Source organism: Dermacentor andersoni, chromosome 2, assembly GCF_023375885.2.
Source record: "Dermacentor andersoni chromosome 2, qqDerAnde1_hic_scaffold, whole genome shotgun sequence".
NCBI classification, from domain to species: Eukaryota; Metazoa; Arthropoda; class Arachnida; order Ixodida; family Ixodidae; genus Dermacentor; species Dermacentor andersoni.
This window is the reverse complement of record NC_092815.1, coordinates 180,604,979-180,622,237: the sequence shown is the minus strand read 5'-3', so window position 1 is coordinate 180,622,237 and position 17,259 is coordinate 180,604,979. Positions and strand designations below refer to the sequence as shown.

The 17,259-nt window shown below is 44.2% G+C and overlaps 1 protein-coding gene across 4 annotated transcripts in view; it reads left to right on the top strand.

Annotated features, from left to right (window-relative positions):
- Positions 1-17,259, top strand: part of LOC126540366 (calcitonin gene-related peptide type 1 receptor-like) — a 143,443-nt gene that overhangs the window by 98,427 nt on the left and 27,757 nt on the right. For all 4 annotated transcript variants that reach the window (XM_050187166.3, XM_050187167.3, XM_050187165.3 and 1 more), the window contains exons 3-5: positions 13,203-13,258; positions 14,116-14,251; positions 15,384-15,494. In XM_050187166.3, coding sequence (XP_050043123.1) covers positions 13,226-13,258; positions 14,116-14,251; positions 15,384-15,494 — 280 coding nt within the window. In that variant the 5' untranslated portion in view covers positions 13,203-13,225. The remainder of the gene's footprint in view (positions 1-13,202; positions 13,259-14,115; positions 14,252-15,383; positions 15,495-17,259) is intronic.

The window sequence follows — 17,259 nt, the reverse complement described above, 5'->3', positions numbered from 1 at the left end:
GTATATACAGGTATTCTACACTGCAACAGACGAGAAACCATATCATATCTGTGCCTTCCTAGAGCACGTTCGTTATGGTCCACAAGATTGATAGCCAACAGCAAGTACAGTCGAGTGCAAAAGTCTAGAGACCACGGCACACGCATATATATATATATATATATATATATAGTATAGATTGTATAAAAGCATGGCGCTGGTCAAGCAGGCACCCGTGAGCAGTGCACTTGATTTTAGCCTTTATGCCTAAGCTGCGAAGAAGAAAGAAATTCAGCGGCAACTCTGGTCCTTAAACTTTTGCACTCGACTGTACATCAGCAGCACCATGAGCAAGAGAGAACTGGAACCTGCTTTTCCCATAATGCTTTCTCTCAAGCCTTCACCTCAGCCTTTAGTTCGTTCCGTATTAATGCATGCTAAATTCACCAAATCTTATTCTTTTACAATGTCCTAAGACATGTTTAGACATTCATGTATTAAGCCTTTCGTTGGTTGAACATGAATACGTACCAAATTATCCATTTGTTAATGTTATTGTGGCGTACCTACACATTGCACTTAAAGAAGCTAACTTGGCCGGCATTGTGAGCGACAGGGACAGTTCATTTTTCGTGGTTGAAACGATGATGCGGCTCACATGCGCACCTGAGCTATGACAGCCTCCGTTTTGGGGGGCGCCTTAAAATACTGTTAGCCTGTTGGGGCTCTTTAGCAGGCATGGGAAAGGTTCGTGAAGTGGCGCCCTTTTTTTTTGTGTACCACCATCATGATAAAGATACCGCTGTTCTTACCCATCATGAACTTCGCGGCATTGTGTACATCAGAGAAGTGCCACAGACGATGATACTGCACTGGCTACTGGTCCAGGTTCTAATACGTGAGCAACTGGTGCAGCATGATGCATAATTGGAAAGGGACGGATAGCGACGGAACATAGTGTAAATGAAATATATTCCGTGTCCTTATGGACCAAAAATCCCGACCTGTTTATGAGGCACGCCATATTGTGGGGATTCCGGAGTAATTCTGACCGCCTGCGGTTGTTTAACGTACACCTAGATATAAGTACAGCAACGTTTCGGTTTTTCTTTTGTTTTTCATTTCACCACAGTCTAAATGCGGCCGCGATGACCGTTATCGAACCAACGACCTCGACCTCAGTATAGCGCAACGCCATAGCTATTGGACTGCGGTGGCGGGTACATGAAGTCTCGACCTCCAAGTATGCAACGGGTGTTTAAGCCTAACGAGACACTAAATATATACACAAAACTGTTGAAGGGTCCCAAATTACAGTAAGAAAAATGAACTGGCCTGCTGATAATAAAGGACGAACGTATAAACATTTATTTAAATGTTTCTCCAGGAAAAGAAGAAAGAAGGAAAATAGTTTACGTTACCTGTTAACTTAAACAGACCGTATAACGCGCCCGAGATACATTCCTCGGTGGTCCCGATAGTGCCATCGAAATGAGGTGGTACCATCGGACATGACTTTCATCTGCCGCACTATGGTAAGTGTGCCGAAAACCGGAGACGTTGCGTGTTACCGCCCTAATGATTATGCGGCTAATTGTCACAACCACGCGGAAGATGTAGCAAAAATGCAGTTTTAAAGCCTCCTTTGACGTAACCATAGAAGCGACGCCATCAACAAGCTGAACAGCCTCAGCGACCCAGACGCGCATAAACTTCCGTTACGCATCACGAGTTGCCTGCTGCTATTAGCAGCCACAGTTCTACGTCACGGGAGAGTGAAATGTAGATTCATAGCCGCGATAATTCTAGCAGAAACTAACGTGCATTTCTTTTGCCTCTACTACGAAGTTTCTGCATTGCGCAGCATCTGCACAGCATTACTGCCGGGTCGCAGGCATCGTTCAATTGCGCGTCATAACAATTCGAAACGAATCAGTCTGTCCTGCAGCCACGGGGTGAACAAACAACCTCTTGCTTCCTGTATAGACGCTGTGCCTCCCAGTCGCTTCCCGGTCTATTTACGCAGCTCCTGTCGCGACGGGGCTTGAGTTCGCTCGTGAGGATTTGCTCGTTGTTTACGCTCCTCGGGCGGCGAGCGCGTGTCCTTGCCTGCCGATTATTTTTGGTCGCTTTCATCACCGCATGACTTGGCTGTCCATAGCTCTTTTCTGTGTGCTTTGTTTGGGGAAGCAAGCAATTCGGGCCCCTGTAACTCGTTATCGCGAAGTGGCCTGCTACCCACAACGATGCGATCTTTCACACATAGACGTGTCAAGGCCGCATCTTTCTAGGATTTCCCGCCGTCTGTGTTGGACAAGAAACAGGCAGATCGCTACATATCCGCTGAAGAGTGAGAAATAGATTCCTCGCATTTGCTCAGCTCAGATTGTTCGAGTATTCTTTCTTTTTTTATTAAGGCGAAGGCCTTCAGTGGTTCATACCCCCGATGGCTTTGAATAAAGAAAACGCGTCGTCTGGTTCAATGGTAGAGAAACTATCATCATCAGTAATGGCATACACCTCCCCTAAGCAAAATTTTCTAAATTTCCTCAGCAAAGGCACTATTTCATTACAGAAAGCGATTCATGTTAAGCTTTACGTAAAAAGTCTGTTGATAAACAAGTGACAAAACAAAACAACTAGTAATGCATTTAACTTAACTAGTAGCCGCGACTAGATTCGTGCAAGGCGCTAAAAGAAGCAACGTTCCGACATCGTGCATTGTAATACTGCAACAGTGGTATCCAACCGGAACTGAGCCGAAAAGGGAAAACAGCAAAAAAAGAAAGGTTATCGTTGCTCGAAGGGGAACTGAACTGGAACGTTAGGATTTTTTCATACTGGAACGAAAGCTAAAGGGAAAAAATTGCGGTTCTTTGTTTAGGTTTGCCGCCTTTTCCGGAGCTTTACGTCCCTACGTAGCATGTACTTATGGCTTATCCGCGCAACCATGAGTCTAAAAGTGGCTGCACCGTTAGTGTGGTTTTCACCGCATTGCTTCAGGCAGCACACTAGGTGCTGTTTTAAGGCTACAATGTTTTCCTTGCATACGACGCGCGGACTCGCCAGATTATAATGCCTGTGAAGTGCCACAGTGGAACACGTATACTTGGTACCTGTCCCTGGTACAGCTGTGAAGGCAGGTGTTGATATCTTTGTTAGCGCCGATTAACAATAGGCAGTTCAGTCAAAACGTATTACTGCAGTAATACTTTTGACTGAACGGCCATTGGTGTCCTTCCGGACATATCAGTGAAGCGATCCATCAAAGCTCTCGGAATATTTCGTTAACAAAGGCCTACATTCACGGCTGTGAACGGGTACTTCGAATACGAGCGTGTACAAAACGTGATTGCGCGACTACATCAACTAATTTTTGAAAATCGCATTATGGCAGATAGCACGATTCTAGTCCTTGAGCTCAACTACTCTAATAGACAGACATTACTTGCACCAAAAATTGTAATACACAATCTGATAATGCATAAAATAATGCAGCAAACAGCTTTTTGACTAATTACCTAAAGGCACATATTGAAATTTAACAGTTAATTGTAGCCCATGAGCCTTCAAGGAATGTTCTCCTGAAAATAATTCTTTAGTGGCAAATTTTGAAAATTTGAGCCCTCCAGTGTTGCTCAGAATATTTTTTTTTAAAACAACAGATTCTTTCCTGCATTCAAGCACAAAGTAACTCAACTGACAAAGTATTTTTTGTCGAGTTCGGGAATTATCTCAAAAGTGGTTCCATTTTATAATTGGTTCCAATTGTATCCACCTTGCGATCTCTCTGGCTACAACTTGCAAATTACACTAGGTGCTGTAAGACAATTAGTTAACGACCTAGCGATTTTTGTTATTCGGGAATCACGTGTTTCGATTTCTCGTGCAATTAATGCCCGCCTGTTTGAGCATTACAGCTCAAGGATTAGAATTGGGCTTTTTGGCACCTGGAATTTTTTAAGAGTACGTAAAATCTTCACAGCAACCACCGGTATGATCGCATCTTAATAAATACTCACTCCTCACTCCTCCGCTTTTATACTCTTCCCTTTCCTCTTGAGCATAGCAGCATGACTGAAGGCACTGTGCGGTGCCACAGCATATTCTCTCTCTCGCTAAACAGCGACTCGTTTCACATAGATTCCAGCACTGGTGTTGGATTTACATATTTCTTTTGCACCTACGTGCAGTCTGAAGAACAAACAACAGGCGTAGTCTTTCAGTGCAGCTTACCAGCAGCGTGGAGTTTTTGCACAAAATAAATTTGTGCTGTTTTCCTGCAATTATTCTTTGGCTACGCAAATCAAAATGAAGCGGATCGAACCGGTTTTAACCATTATTTTTTCAAACCGAAGTATAACCGCGACTGATCCGTTTTCACTGAACAGAAATGAAAAGCGAAACAACGTAAATATTGTGGCTGAACCCATCTCACGATGACTGTCGAAGGTAATGCGTTATCATTAAATCAACACAGCGACACAACGTATTGCCTCCATCGAAACTAATTATGTATGAGGCGTGTAGGGCAGCGGGACTCCTCTTTCGTGCCTTCCTAAGAACGCTTGGCGCCATCTAGCGCTGCTGCGAACAAGCCTGCCCGTTGCCTGCGAAATGCAAGGCGCGACGGTTCGTGCGTTGAGAAACGCGTCGAGAGGCAAGCGGGCTCCTCTCTCGGCCTTATTTCCGGACACACAGCGCAATCTAGTGGCGCTGCCAGGAACTCCGCGCGTGGCCGCTGGCACAAGAAGCGTTGTGCGCGGACCCTTGCGAACGCTGAGAATTCTTTCCTCGCTTGGGCGCACACTCAGTGGCACATACGCCGGGATCCAAGTTGGTGAGAGGGTCATTGAAGAATTGCACGTACTCCGTAATTTCGTGGTGTAGCCCGCTAAAGCACTGGCGTGAAAAGAGTTTATTTAGGAGTGACACACACCTAGTGGCCCATACCAAGTGACTCAAATCGGCATGAAAGGAATTCACTGGAGAAGAGCGCAGACCGAGTAACACGTATCTAGGCCTCCACATCGATGTCGAGGAATTTCATTGAAGAGCGATACTTACCCAGTCCCGCATATTGGGTGAGCGATGGCGGCGTGAAAAAGGTTTGTTGAAGAGCGGCACGAGGTACGCATTGCCACATACTCAGTTACCCAAGTTAGTGCGATGGTTGGTTTCGAACCATGTCAACTCAACGGCTCCCATTCGACCACTTCCTGCCCCATATAGGCGGGAAAACAGATACATACACACAGACCTATACAGATGGATACTTACCCCTCAGAAAGGGCGTGGCATAGCCTAAGACGAGGGTGGCGATGTGGGCTTGTTAGCCGGTCATCAAAGAAAGTTATCTGTATAGCTCATACAGATATCTTTATAGATACCGCATTGCGCTATACACATACCGTATTGCGCTATACAGACACCTTTCCATAGTAGCCTAAGAATGCGAAAGCATTAAAAGTTTAGCTTCGACACTCCAGGACCAACAATTCTTACGTGGCAGCTCATTCTAACCACTCCTGAAGAGAAAGCGCACGTGCACTCTTTTTACCTCTGCTTAGCCAAAATAGACATACTTTATTTTGACTTAATGTGCAGATTTGCACGGCTTGCGAACAGAACGTATTAATCGGTAAAGCACGCGCTTTCCTAGCCGAGAAGGGCACAGTTAAGTCAACGTGACCATTATTTGACAAAAGTACACTTAGTGCAATGTGTAAGCCACTTTTTTCGCGTTGCAGAATTATTCACATTTATTACACCCTGAAATAAAAGCATCCGCTTTTCTCGTGATGCCTTACAGGTTCCACACTGCTGCATTAATTAAGAGTCCACGCCGGCGCAGACAAGATCGGTATCTCGTTTCTTTAGTGGACGTGACCGAACGTCGCAGAAGAGATAAGAACACCAGAGGTTATCTGTGCGAGGCACTCGTCTTTCAACCTTACGCGCAGGCCTCTTGATGCCCAATCCCTCGATAATGAAGTCGGGGCGTCAGCTCATTTGAAATTCTGATCCCGAGAGGAGCAGGATTAAGCTGTGGTTGACAGTGAATTCGCGTGCAGCCCCTAAAGCACGTCGTCTGGAACTCTACCAAGAACGCAGGCCTCCGCGAATGCTCTATTCTGTACAGTTGGGCGTTTAACAGCAAGCTAGTGGCTTTTTATAAAGGAATTCGAGAAGGCAGCGTGAAGATGTCAGAGCGTTGAGGCACGGTACTCACATGCCGCGTTGGCGATACAACAAAATAACTTAAAGTATGCTAAAGACAAGCACTAACTCTGTTTAGACTGGTGGGGGTGTTTATTTTCCGGGAGGACGCCCTTTAGCGTGGATGTGATATACACAAAAACCTGGAGGCTTTCCATGTGCAGAAATCTTCAAAGTGGCTTAGCGAACCATCGTCCATGAACTAACGTCTTTGTATAACTGTATATTTGATCTGTTCGTAGCTTGGCAGCGCTTATTATTCTGCGTTGAATAGCTCTACTTCCTGGGTTGAGCCACAATATAGAGAGATAGAAACGGGGTGGGGAAGGCAAGGAGGTTAACCGTAAGAGGTTCCGGTTTCCTAGCCTGCATTCGGCGAAGGCTAAGGGCAAATGAAAGACAAAATAAATTGTGGAGAGATTATGCAAAGGCCCGAAATAAATAAATAGAGGATGTGGGGAATGCCTGTGAGAACTACATTCTCTCTAATAGGCCACTCAAGCGCAAATACTTCAAAAGTGCCTTCACTGACTTGCGGTGTGATGACTGCATAGGCCTGCGTTCCAGGACTGTCTGCTCCATATTTGGTTGGTTATCAAGACAGGCCAGATTTATAGATTCTGCAGCAGCACACCCTTTTCTTTCAACACATCACTTTACCTCCTAGAGTGGAGTGATGTTGAGTGCTAGATGAGAAACGACCACAGCGAGAGAGCACAAAAGGACTGCGCCTGCCCTTGTGTGCTCTCTCCCTCTGTGGTGGTTTGTTTATGCTGTTATAAAACGGTCTTCAGCAAGAGCTGAAACAAAATTTTGACAGAAAAGAAAACGTCGCATTTTGCCAGGACCAATTCCGTTAAATATTCCTTGTTTCCTCGCACAATAACCGAATGGAACCAACTTGCACATATCACTTCTTATTGCCACTGAAATCATTGAAAGAGTTCACAGCTGAACATGCAACAGTTGAAAAGTGTAGTTCATCGTTTCTTTGTTTTGTTTTTTCTGTACTTCTGCCCCTCCTGCAAGGACACTTATAAGGCCTGCAGTACTTCTTAAATAAATATAAAATAAAAGCACGGATGATCCAATTGAGCGAAAAGCAATCACGGAAAAATAAACTGCGCAGTGGTAATGCCACCACGCTCCCTAACTACTCAACAGCAACTTCAGATCTTGCAAACAAGGCGGAAAAAAACGAACCGCAAATAAATAGAAAATAAACAAAGAAATAAGCAAAGAAGCACAATGCTCAAATACAAGCAATGAAAAATCTAAGTGCAGAAAACGTGTAAAGCTGTGCTGACGCACATAGAAGGGTGCTACGCACACTGTGTAGACGAGTTATAGGTGTACACGATGTCGCTGAGCCTTCTTAAGCTCCTCTGGACTGACGAAGTCTGAAAGCGGAATAACCTGCCTGAGTAAATGTGCACAAGCCAAAAGGTAGTCCGGAAAACTGAATTTATTCGCTATTCAGATGCAGAAAGTAAAATTTCCGAGTGCATTGCAGAGTTCTCAAAGCAAACTTTGGACTGTTGAACTCAGTTACAGGTTATATTTATTCGACCAGAAGGAAATTGGTTTTATTGTGGACTACATGGATCGCATAGTACTGCGCAGGGGAGTACATGTGACAGTACCGGCAAAAGAGAAAGAGAGACAGGATAGTTCAACAGCGCAAATTATAGAGGACGAAGGGCACTTATGACGCTCATAATCCTAACATCACATTAGTGCGAAGGAAGGGAGTAGGTGAACATTTGAATAAATATGGGCCTGTTAGCTTGTCTTGGATATTGTATAAAATATTAGTTAGACTAAGCTACAATAGAATCAGGGCAGCAGATGATGTCGGCCAGCACAGTCAGCAGGCCTGCCTTAAAAATAAATGTTCGACAATGTCACATTCTGGTCGTCAATAAAGGAATTGAGAAATCGGTTGAGTATCAGAAATATCTTTATAGTGCCTTTATCAATAACAAAAAGCACTCGCAATCTTTAGATACAGCAGTAGTTTTGGGCGGATTCCGCAGTAAGCAGCAGCGGAAGCATGTATGAATATCTCACCGAATATCAATAAAGACTCAACAACCACCCTAATTCCATGGCATAAAAAAATAATAATAAATAACGCTCCAAATATAAAATGTGGAAAATAGTGATAAACGATTGGCCAGACACGGGGGTACACTTTCTCTGAGACGTCTACAGGGTGCTTAGAAAATCCATCTATGCTGTTAGAGCGGAAATAGTTAGTTGCGAGTATCAACAGAAAACACTTTAGCAACACATCGTTCACTGGTTACATTCTGTCCAGCAACGACAGGGATGACAAGCGAGAAGTGCCTTGGGGCATCAGATGACAATGTCCAAGAGCCGATTCTAAGGTGAATTTGCCGAGCCCAAAGATAACGTTCATTGTACTAGCAAGAGAGCGATAGTGGACAATAAACAATTGTGACCAGCCGCCTACTGCTGTCCTGAAAAAAAAAAGTGTACGTTGCATTCATCCGGCATAAAACGTGTGGGGCAATAACTTGGAGGTTAACAAGAAATGTTTAGAAAAACTCTATAACAATCGCTCCTCCGGTCTTTCTTTCCTTCCCTTTTTTTGATCGTGTTTTTGTCGCTAGAATTTTTTTTCTGTTCTTAAGAACTTAGTGACCACGCGGTATTGGACGGAGCAAGAAAAGAAAAATGATAGCGTAATGTTGAGAGAAAAACAAACTGGGATAGCCATTACTTTAGTGAAGATTGAACAAAAATAAATATAGTTAAGCAGGTCATATATGGCATAGAGAAGATAAACGGTTGTCTACAAGAGTTACGCAGAGATTGCGGATAGGAGGGTGGATCACTACAGGATGGCAGAGAAATATAGTTGTTAACAACTCCAGTAAGCATTCTTGAATACAGAGTTGTCTAAACCGCAGAGAACTTATACAAAAGCAGCGAACGATTACGTTGGGTAATTTCTGTGACGTCATGGCAAATGTCAGACTATTTCAATAAATGCACCTCTCGGGAAACGTTTCACAGACCGTAGTCACACAGGGTAACTGCGGTGCGGTTTTGTGGGTGGAGCTCTTAGGATGTCAAGGACGCTACCGACCACTTAGGATGTAAAGTAAAGGTAGTGCGATGAAATTAAAAAATAGAAGGCATTTGGGTGAAGTCAGCTGGCGCCAGACAGGGGTGATCGCAGATTGCTAGAAGTGTTTGGACGTGCCCTGGGAAAAAGACAATTGGCGAAAGTGTGGTGAAAAGTGTAAAATTGAACAGTGATCAAGCTTAAGACTATGAAAGGTGAACTATGGTCAACACATTTTATGTCATCGTTGCAGTATCTCTATGAAACGGACCTGCATGCTTATATTTAGCTCCATTATGACGTTATGCCGCATGTCAAGCCAAGCGCAAAAAAATGCCCTTCATCTTGCTGTGGTCATTAAACAGGATGATGATGATGATTGCAATTATGATGATGATGATGATAACAATGAAAAGTCCGAGCGTATTGTGCCAGAAAAGATTATCATCGTCCTATATGCGAAAAGGAGCATCATCACTCATCACAGCTTTCACAAATGCTGCGAACAATCAGGGAACCAACACGCAAAGCTGCTACAAGCTTCTTCTATTCTAATTCGGAAATCAGCCCTCCGCAATTGGTGAAAAAATTGCCGGGCCACCCCCACTTGGACTGTCTGTCAAGGGATGTCAGGAAAACCATGAAAACTCCCCATCTTATATGACGTGCATACGTTTATGCGTAAATAGAGCGAACAAAAATAAAAATTTTCATTCGACGCTTATTTCGGCATTAGCCCACTGCGATTGGTCAGAAGATTTCGGGCTGCGCCCGTTTGGCCTGTCTGTCACGCGACGTCACAAAACCGCGAGAACTCACCACGTCAAAGTGACGTGCACGCGTTAAATGTGCAATATTATGCAGAACAAAACTGTTTTTTTTTTAACAGCCACAGACTGCCCCGTTCCAGAAGGAATAGAAGATGGCTAGCGCCGATCGCTCTGGCACTGGCTGCTCGGAGTTGCCGGCTAGCATAGATTTATTTGCGTATAATAAAAAATATTGCGTGGTAGTGCAACGTTATCGAGACCGTTTAGGAGCTATACGATTTCGCTCTGCCAATTTTTTTTTTTTTTTTTTTTTTTTTGCTGAGGATCCGTTTTAACAGCAGTTCTAACCTTCAGCTGCACACCACCGCAATTTAGACCCGCCCCCGCAAGATAAGCAAGCGGAAGCCGACCAATCACAGACGCCGGCACCACCCTCCACATTCGGCTATCTACCTTCACTGCGGTACCTCGGTCCACCGACACCCTCTCCATTTCCGCCGGCTTCTTGCCTCTTGTCAGCAAATTAGATTTTAAAAAAACGCTCAATGTCGGCAATGTCAGTCACTTCGAAAGCAAACCAAAGTGACCTCCTATAAACTAGGAGAGCGTTTGATTAGTCTCTTCAAACAAAGGTTTTTAGTACCGCCTAATGCTTGCGTCGGTGGTTATGCAAATTTGACGCCACGTGATCAGAATGAAAACTGATATTGGAATAGTTTTACTTCATAGGACACCATATATCAATTTCGAAATGCACAAGCTATACAACTACTGCACAGCTGCGCCATCCAAGGGTTTTCACTTTCAAGGAAAGCTGCAATCTGTTGCGCACTGTGCTCAACAAAGAAAATAAATATCTCTTAGTCGACGCCACTGTATCGCTTCAACATAGAAGATGCAGAGGCGCAGTTTTCCTGAGACTGTGGTGGCACCAGCGTGGCGCACCCAGTGAACGGCAATTTCTTTCGTTCTTTACAAGCATCGAAGCTGACGCCGCCGTGCGTGGGGAATTTTTTTCGCGACGCCGTTGGCATCCTAAATCTGAAAAGGGCCGCTCCGCTTCCGGGTAGGGTTCACCAGCGTTCAGGCAGGTACTCAGATGGCGAAGGGGCTTTGTAGGGTGCGCGGTACGGCAGCTGACATGATGCGTCATCTCGAGCATACGGATTAGGCCGGAAGCAGCGAATCAATCTTGTATGCGCGTCGCTCGGATGGCTGTGGATCGATAAAGTGGACCACCACGCTTCGGGAGGAGTACAGGCACACAAGCAGGAGCAGCGAACTGCCTGTAAATTCTTTTACGTTTTTTTTTTCTTTTCTTTTTGCCTGTGCTTTATCCCAGGAAGACACGCACAGGCTTATTTGATGCCGTGAAGACACTGGCTTTGTTTATGTCATTCTGAGGAGACAGCAAGCCCTGGATAAGGCTTCCTCGCTGATGACGCGAAGAGCTTCCTCAAAACACATCTTGTCTATACATATACAGGGTGTCCCAGCTAACTTTAACCAGAGTTTAAAAATATGCGAATGCCACGTAACTGAACAGAACCAAGGTAATGTTGCTTGCCGTCGCTTGGAGATACTCAAATTATTTTTTACTTCCGCCTTATTAGATAAGTAATTGTGATAAATTAATCAACTTCTCAAATATTATAATTAGATGTGAAGTGTCAATGAGAAAATTGTAAAGCGACATGAAAAACACCCGATGCTGCAACTTTCTGTTGCTCAATAAGTGCTGCATAAAAGTGTTTTTCCGAGCTTCTGCGAAAAAACCCTCAAATGCCGCTCGAGGCACTTCCTGTGCAGTCGCGGGCATCGCTACTGGCATTAACATCGCTACTGGCATTAGACCAGTCGAATTATTAGTGAGGAATTTTACAGGTTAGGGACTGAGGAGTTGAATGAAATAAACGAAAAGTAATATTTTTGGAGGAAGTTCATTTTTACTTTCCCGTACCCTTGTGGTGAGCCTTGCTTCTTTTCTCACTGACCTGTCGGTCGCATGATCTTGGGCCTGCTTAGCCCGATAGCTTTCAAGGCCCGCTCAGGCGCGGTCGCACACACGCAGTTGGTTCTGTGTAACCCTTGCTGGTGTTAAAAAAATTGTGAATTCTGCGGGGATGAGATCAACCGAATGTTTTTTTTTTTTTTCTTTTTTTTTTTTTTGCGAAGAGCTTGCGTTAACGAGACCGTACTTGCAGGTAATTAATGGGAGAGCCCTTTGTTAATGAAACAAAGGGTCAGTGAGAAACCTTACTGTGGACCAAATTTCGAGCGGTGAGCTGCACTCTCTTGTGTTTCGTGAAACAAGATAATTGGAAGCAATCACGTAGTCCAATGTTGTTCGTGTGAGATTTAAGGAAGTTTTACTTTTAAGTTGAATGTATATAAATGTCGTACCTCCCGCATTAGCACTGTCCATGGCACTCTCGAAAACGTTTTGAGGCAGACCAGGCGTCGTAAACTATGTTACTCGATTCTGCATCCTCAAGGTATATGCCTGCTTGTAACCACCGTAGCGAAGAATCATGGTCCATAATGAAAGCAGCAGAGATTATCAGGAACGTTGTGCCTCACCACGCATCTAAACTGCTCAAACTAAATTAGGGGGCTCTTACTTCTAGTTACGTTTAAGATGACGACGTATTCCTCCACTGAAGACGGGAGAAAAAGAAGGTACCGCACAGTCGTGTCTCCCTGTAGCACTTTTTCTTCGATTGTGGGAATAAGTGTACCATGTGGACTACGTGCACAGGATTGTTGCGTAGATCAAACAAGATGTTCGAGAAACGCGGTTGCACAATCTTGCAGAAGGTCGCTTTCGACATAACGCAATTTTAGCGTGTTTTACAAGTTGCCTTTTTAAGTATATTTCTGTTGAACTACATGTCTCGTAATTGCTTCATTCCATGTAATTAACTAGCTAGATCATGCGAAACCGCTGTTGTATAGGTCAGTTTCTCGTTATAATAGATTTAACGAAGGTTAATAAACAAGGCATAAGTAAGTGCAATGATTAAACAAATGAAATAATGAGCTGTTATAAGGTTAGTATGACCACAACTACGATCTTTTCCGAAAGTACCACAACACTATCCCGTGCTTTCTTGCCTCTCATCTTCACTTCTCTTTCACAGGTTAAACAGCCCAGTCTGTCACTATGAGTGGAGGCTACCGGGTGCCCGTCACACTGGTAAGACCAAATTCTCCGTTTCACGGAGGTTTGAACATTTTTGCAAGGTGGTGCCCATCTGTCTATTATTATAATGTGCGCAATAATAACAGAAGAGTAAGAACTGTCGTTCAATGTCAAAGAGATCCAGTTCGTTTAGTGCAATGAGCCTAATTAATTTTTATCGTGGCACTGGATTGCTTCATATCACTGCATTAGTCTCCTAATAAATGTGAAGTGCGTGGCATGATGCATTCGTTTAACAACACAACTGTATAACATTGCATCACGACGTTATGCTTGGTTGTGGCATGAAAACATTGCGTGAATGTGTGGTTCCTGTAGTCCATCTATGCGCTGTGGAATCATTCGTACCCTTATACACTTCACCTATATTTCAAGCCGCAGTTTTCTTTAGCTCCATCGTAGAGCGTTCAGTTTATAGAGGGCTCAATTTCTACAAAGCTTTGACAGGAAAATAAGTAATTTCTTCTGATTTTTCTTTCTTTGTGTACGGCACAAACTAAAGCGACGAAAAGTCACAGACACGCAAGGAAAGCACATATGGACAAAATGAATCTTTCCGCCCTGGGCACCGTAATAACCATGACCACACACAAGCTAGTACTGTTCTATGGTCTTGTGAATAATTTGTGCGATAAGAATGCGGCGGTTATTATTAACTTCAATTATTTTGGGTTACCACAACTTACGTGGGGCCTCCTGTTATTTTTTTACTGTTTTATACCCTACATTTGGGTATAGAACTGAAGAGAAATACTGTGGTCTCTTTTATTTAATTACTTCATCATATTGCTCAAATTCAATGATAACGAGGCATACATTTCTCATTTGTTCTCTCACCTGTGCCACGGTAGCTCCTGTCAGCATGCCTGCTGCCGTGGTTCAGTTCTAGTGCACACGGCTCCCGCACCGAACGCGTCTTTGCCCAGCTGAAGGCACTGCGTGAGTGTGAGCAACGGGCCCTGTTTGACGCTGGCGACAACGACACTGGTGAGAATGCGTTCAACAGCAGTTAGTCGAGAACACGGGTGGTCGCTACAACCAAAGTGGATATGCTATAGTTTTCAAACAATCGCTCGTATGCCCACGCGCGCGCACTACTTTTCATTATTGTAAATTACGCGGTTGTTTTTGCATGGAAGAAATATGCGCGCCTTCGAAGCCGTGCGCGTTTGCTCGCTTGTTCCACTTGAGCATGAGAAAGCATAATGCAGTTGTAGAAGAACACTTGGAGCTCTGTAGAATAACTCATCACTGTCACTGAGAATTAATGCAACAATGTGAAACAAAACTAAAGGTGTCCCACACTGATCTCACAAGCTGCAGATATTGCTAGAGACCGTGCTTGCATTCGATCTTGATCAGCTTGCTGTATAGAGCGCAGTAGTACATCCACGCCAAAAAAGAAGTAGTGCGCTCACCATGAAGGGGCGACGTAATTTTTGAGGAGCAATAAACCTCACAAGCGTACAGGCGAAGGTTTCTGCGCCTCCTGTAAAAAAGTACGTTGCTGAAGTTTACCTTCGGCATTAACAACCATTATCATTTAGATGTTCGCTTGCCTAAAGAATTCTGCGAATGCAATTGAGTGAAAGAAGGACATGTGCAACGTAACTCGCTGCATTTCCACGAGAGACATTGTTCTTTTTCTTTTTTTTTTCTTTTTTGGCGTGCTTTCACATCACGTGAGTGTGTGGTTCATTTTGGGTGCATTGTACTGAGTAGGCCTGCATGTTCCGCTGTAAACGCTTTCAGTGCCTAACAAACTTCTTACGTAGCTCGATCCATACAAACGCTCCGGCTTGTGCATTTCAAATCGAAGAGAAAAGATGCCAGAAAATGTTTAGTGTATTGTGCTGCGGAAACAGATCTCCTTGTAATCCGCAAAAAATTGAGACAAAGATGTGTAACCTGTGAGAGGCCGGCATGTTATACTCGATGGGCATAAGCTGGCATAGTGATAGCCTTTAGTAAGTAGACACAAACGCAATGCTATAACGCTGTGCGCGCGATGCCATACATTGGAGTGGCGTGTTCGTGGTCGAGATGGAAGCAGTTGCAGCGTCTAATTCCATGCATATATAACTTGCCCTCTGCTGTTGCTCTCATCTCGAACCGGCAGCATCGTGCGACTGGCGATTCGACGGTTGGCAGTGCTGGCCACCGACGCCTCTCGGAGCCACGGCCCGCGCAGCCTGCCCGGACCTGTTGCCTGGTGAAGTGAACGCCACTGGTCAGTATGGTTAAACGTCCGCGCGAAGCCTGTATTAAGTACACTACACTTTCAAGACGCGAAGTGTAACTGTGCCTTGGCTTACGCTTCTAGCACCGGTTCTTTCATATGGTTTCCATGTAACTTGTAATACAAGGAAGCTAATGGGCGCCTGCCTAGTTGAGGCGAACAGAGCTCTCCGTGCTGTGAAACTGTTCGCATACAATTTAGATGTCAAAAAGGCAAACTTAAGTGGGGAGCCGAGGTTGAAAAAGCAGTCGGTGACATGACATTTCCGACTTGGCATGCCTTGAATTAAAGTACAAACCTTCTAAACACTGGGAAAACATTAGATTGGCCAAAATGGTTTACTATAATGATACTTAGTGCTAAGAACCACTTTCGGTTTCGGCACTCAGGAAACGACTGTGTCGTAATGTCACGGTACGCTGGTTCCCTCGTTGCTTTGGCTAGAGTGGTTGACGCACCTGAGGGTAGCCAGCAGAAACGGAGCATTCTCGTTAATTATTTTTCCGAATATCTGTTCTTGACTATCAGACGATTCATTGTTTATCTGTTCTTACAGCCAGAGCTAGAATCCAGCTTTGGTACACGAACTAAAAGGTTTCGCCGGCTAGAAATTTCTGAAAGAGAAAAATTCAGAACTTGAAGGATGGTAGGCCGGGCATAATACAACTTATTCATGATAGCAACGGGCAATAAGTAACGTTACAGAAATCGACACAAAACAACACAGCAGTTGTCCTGTCATTCTCTCTTTGTGATGCTGTTTCTTTGCGCGCTGCTATGACGAATTCAAACTGTTGCGAAAGCAGACGCTACATATCGATGCGGAATGCACAGAAGTATATGGCTGTTCTTAAAAAGCCAACCTCTCTTTTCGCCTACCCTCCCGAGTTTCTCGTGGCTGCTGCTGTGACGTGTTGCCGAATTGTTCTGTATGCTGGTGTACATATTTGGGCATCTGCATGCGAAGCTTACATATGCGTCGGATGAAAGTATTAGCAGACACGCCTACATAAGCCACGTATAATGACCGACAGATTAACGCCAGTGAGTGGACCTTTCTTCTGCGTGATAAAAAGAAAAGATAAAGCTTGAAGCCTGAACATATCATTTCGGCTGATATGCCGCTATGCCACCACACGGGTCGTCTGCTGTGGAAATGTGCGAATAAATAGGCTTAGTATTCTTTTTAATAGAACAGCGCATTTCGTTCAAGCGATTATTTGACTTACTTTATTTTCTTTGATTTAGCAATTCGGTATGTGCCACTGGGTGTGCTCGCATTCGTGGCCCATGCTCCAAAATACGCATGTGCCACTGTGGCAAAAGAGGCCCAGAGTCCTTCAATGCAGCAGGATATATCTGAGCTTGTGTTCTCTTGACCAGTGTTACACTTTGAACTCGTGTTCGTGAAATCACTCTGTGTGTATCTCAAGCTGTGTATCTGCCTGACTTGCTGTTTATAGCTGTTAATATTTTTTTATTTCGGCGTTGATTTTGAGCGTTCTACTGCAACAATACAAAAAAGTGTGAAATTAAAGTTATGAACATTTTGGCGAATAAACGTAAACATCGCATGATTACGCCCTGCGTAACATAAAAGCGAACGTTAGTCGTATGGAACCTAATGCAGATGGCTTGACTAAAGATTCGCTTCACATAGATTCGAACATGTGCGTTGAATCAGCTCAATTTGTTTACATGCAGAATGCTATCGCGCAAATTATTCCCTTAGGTCTCCACTAACCGCTTGTAAAGA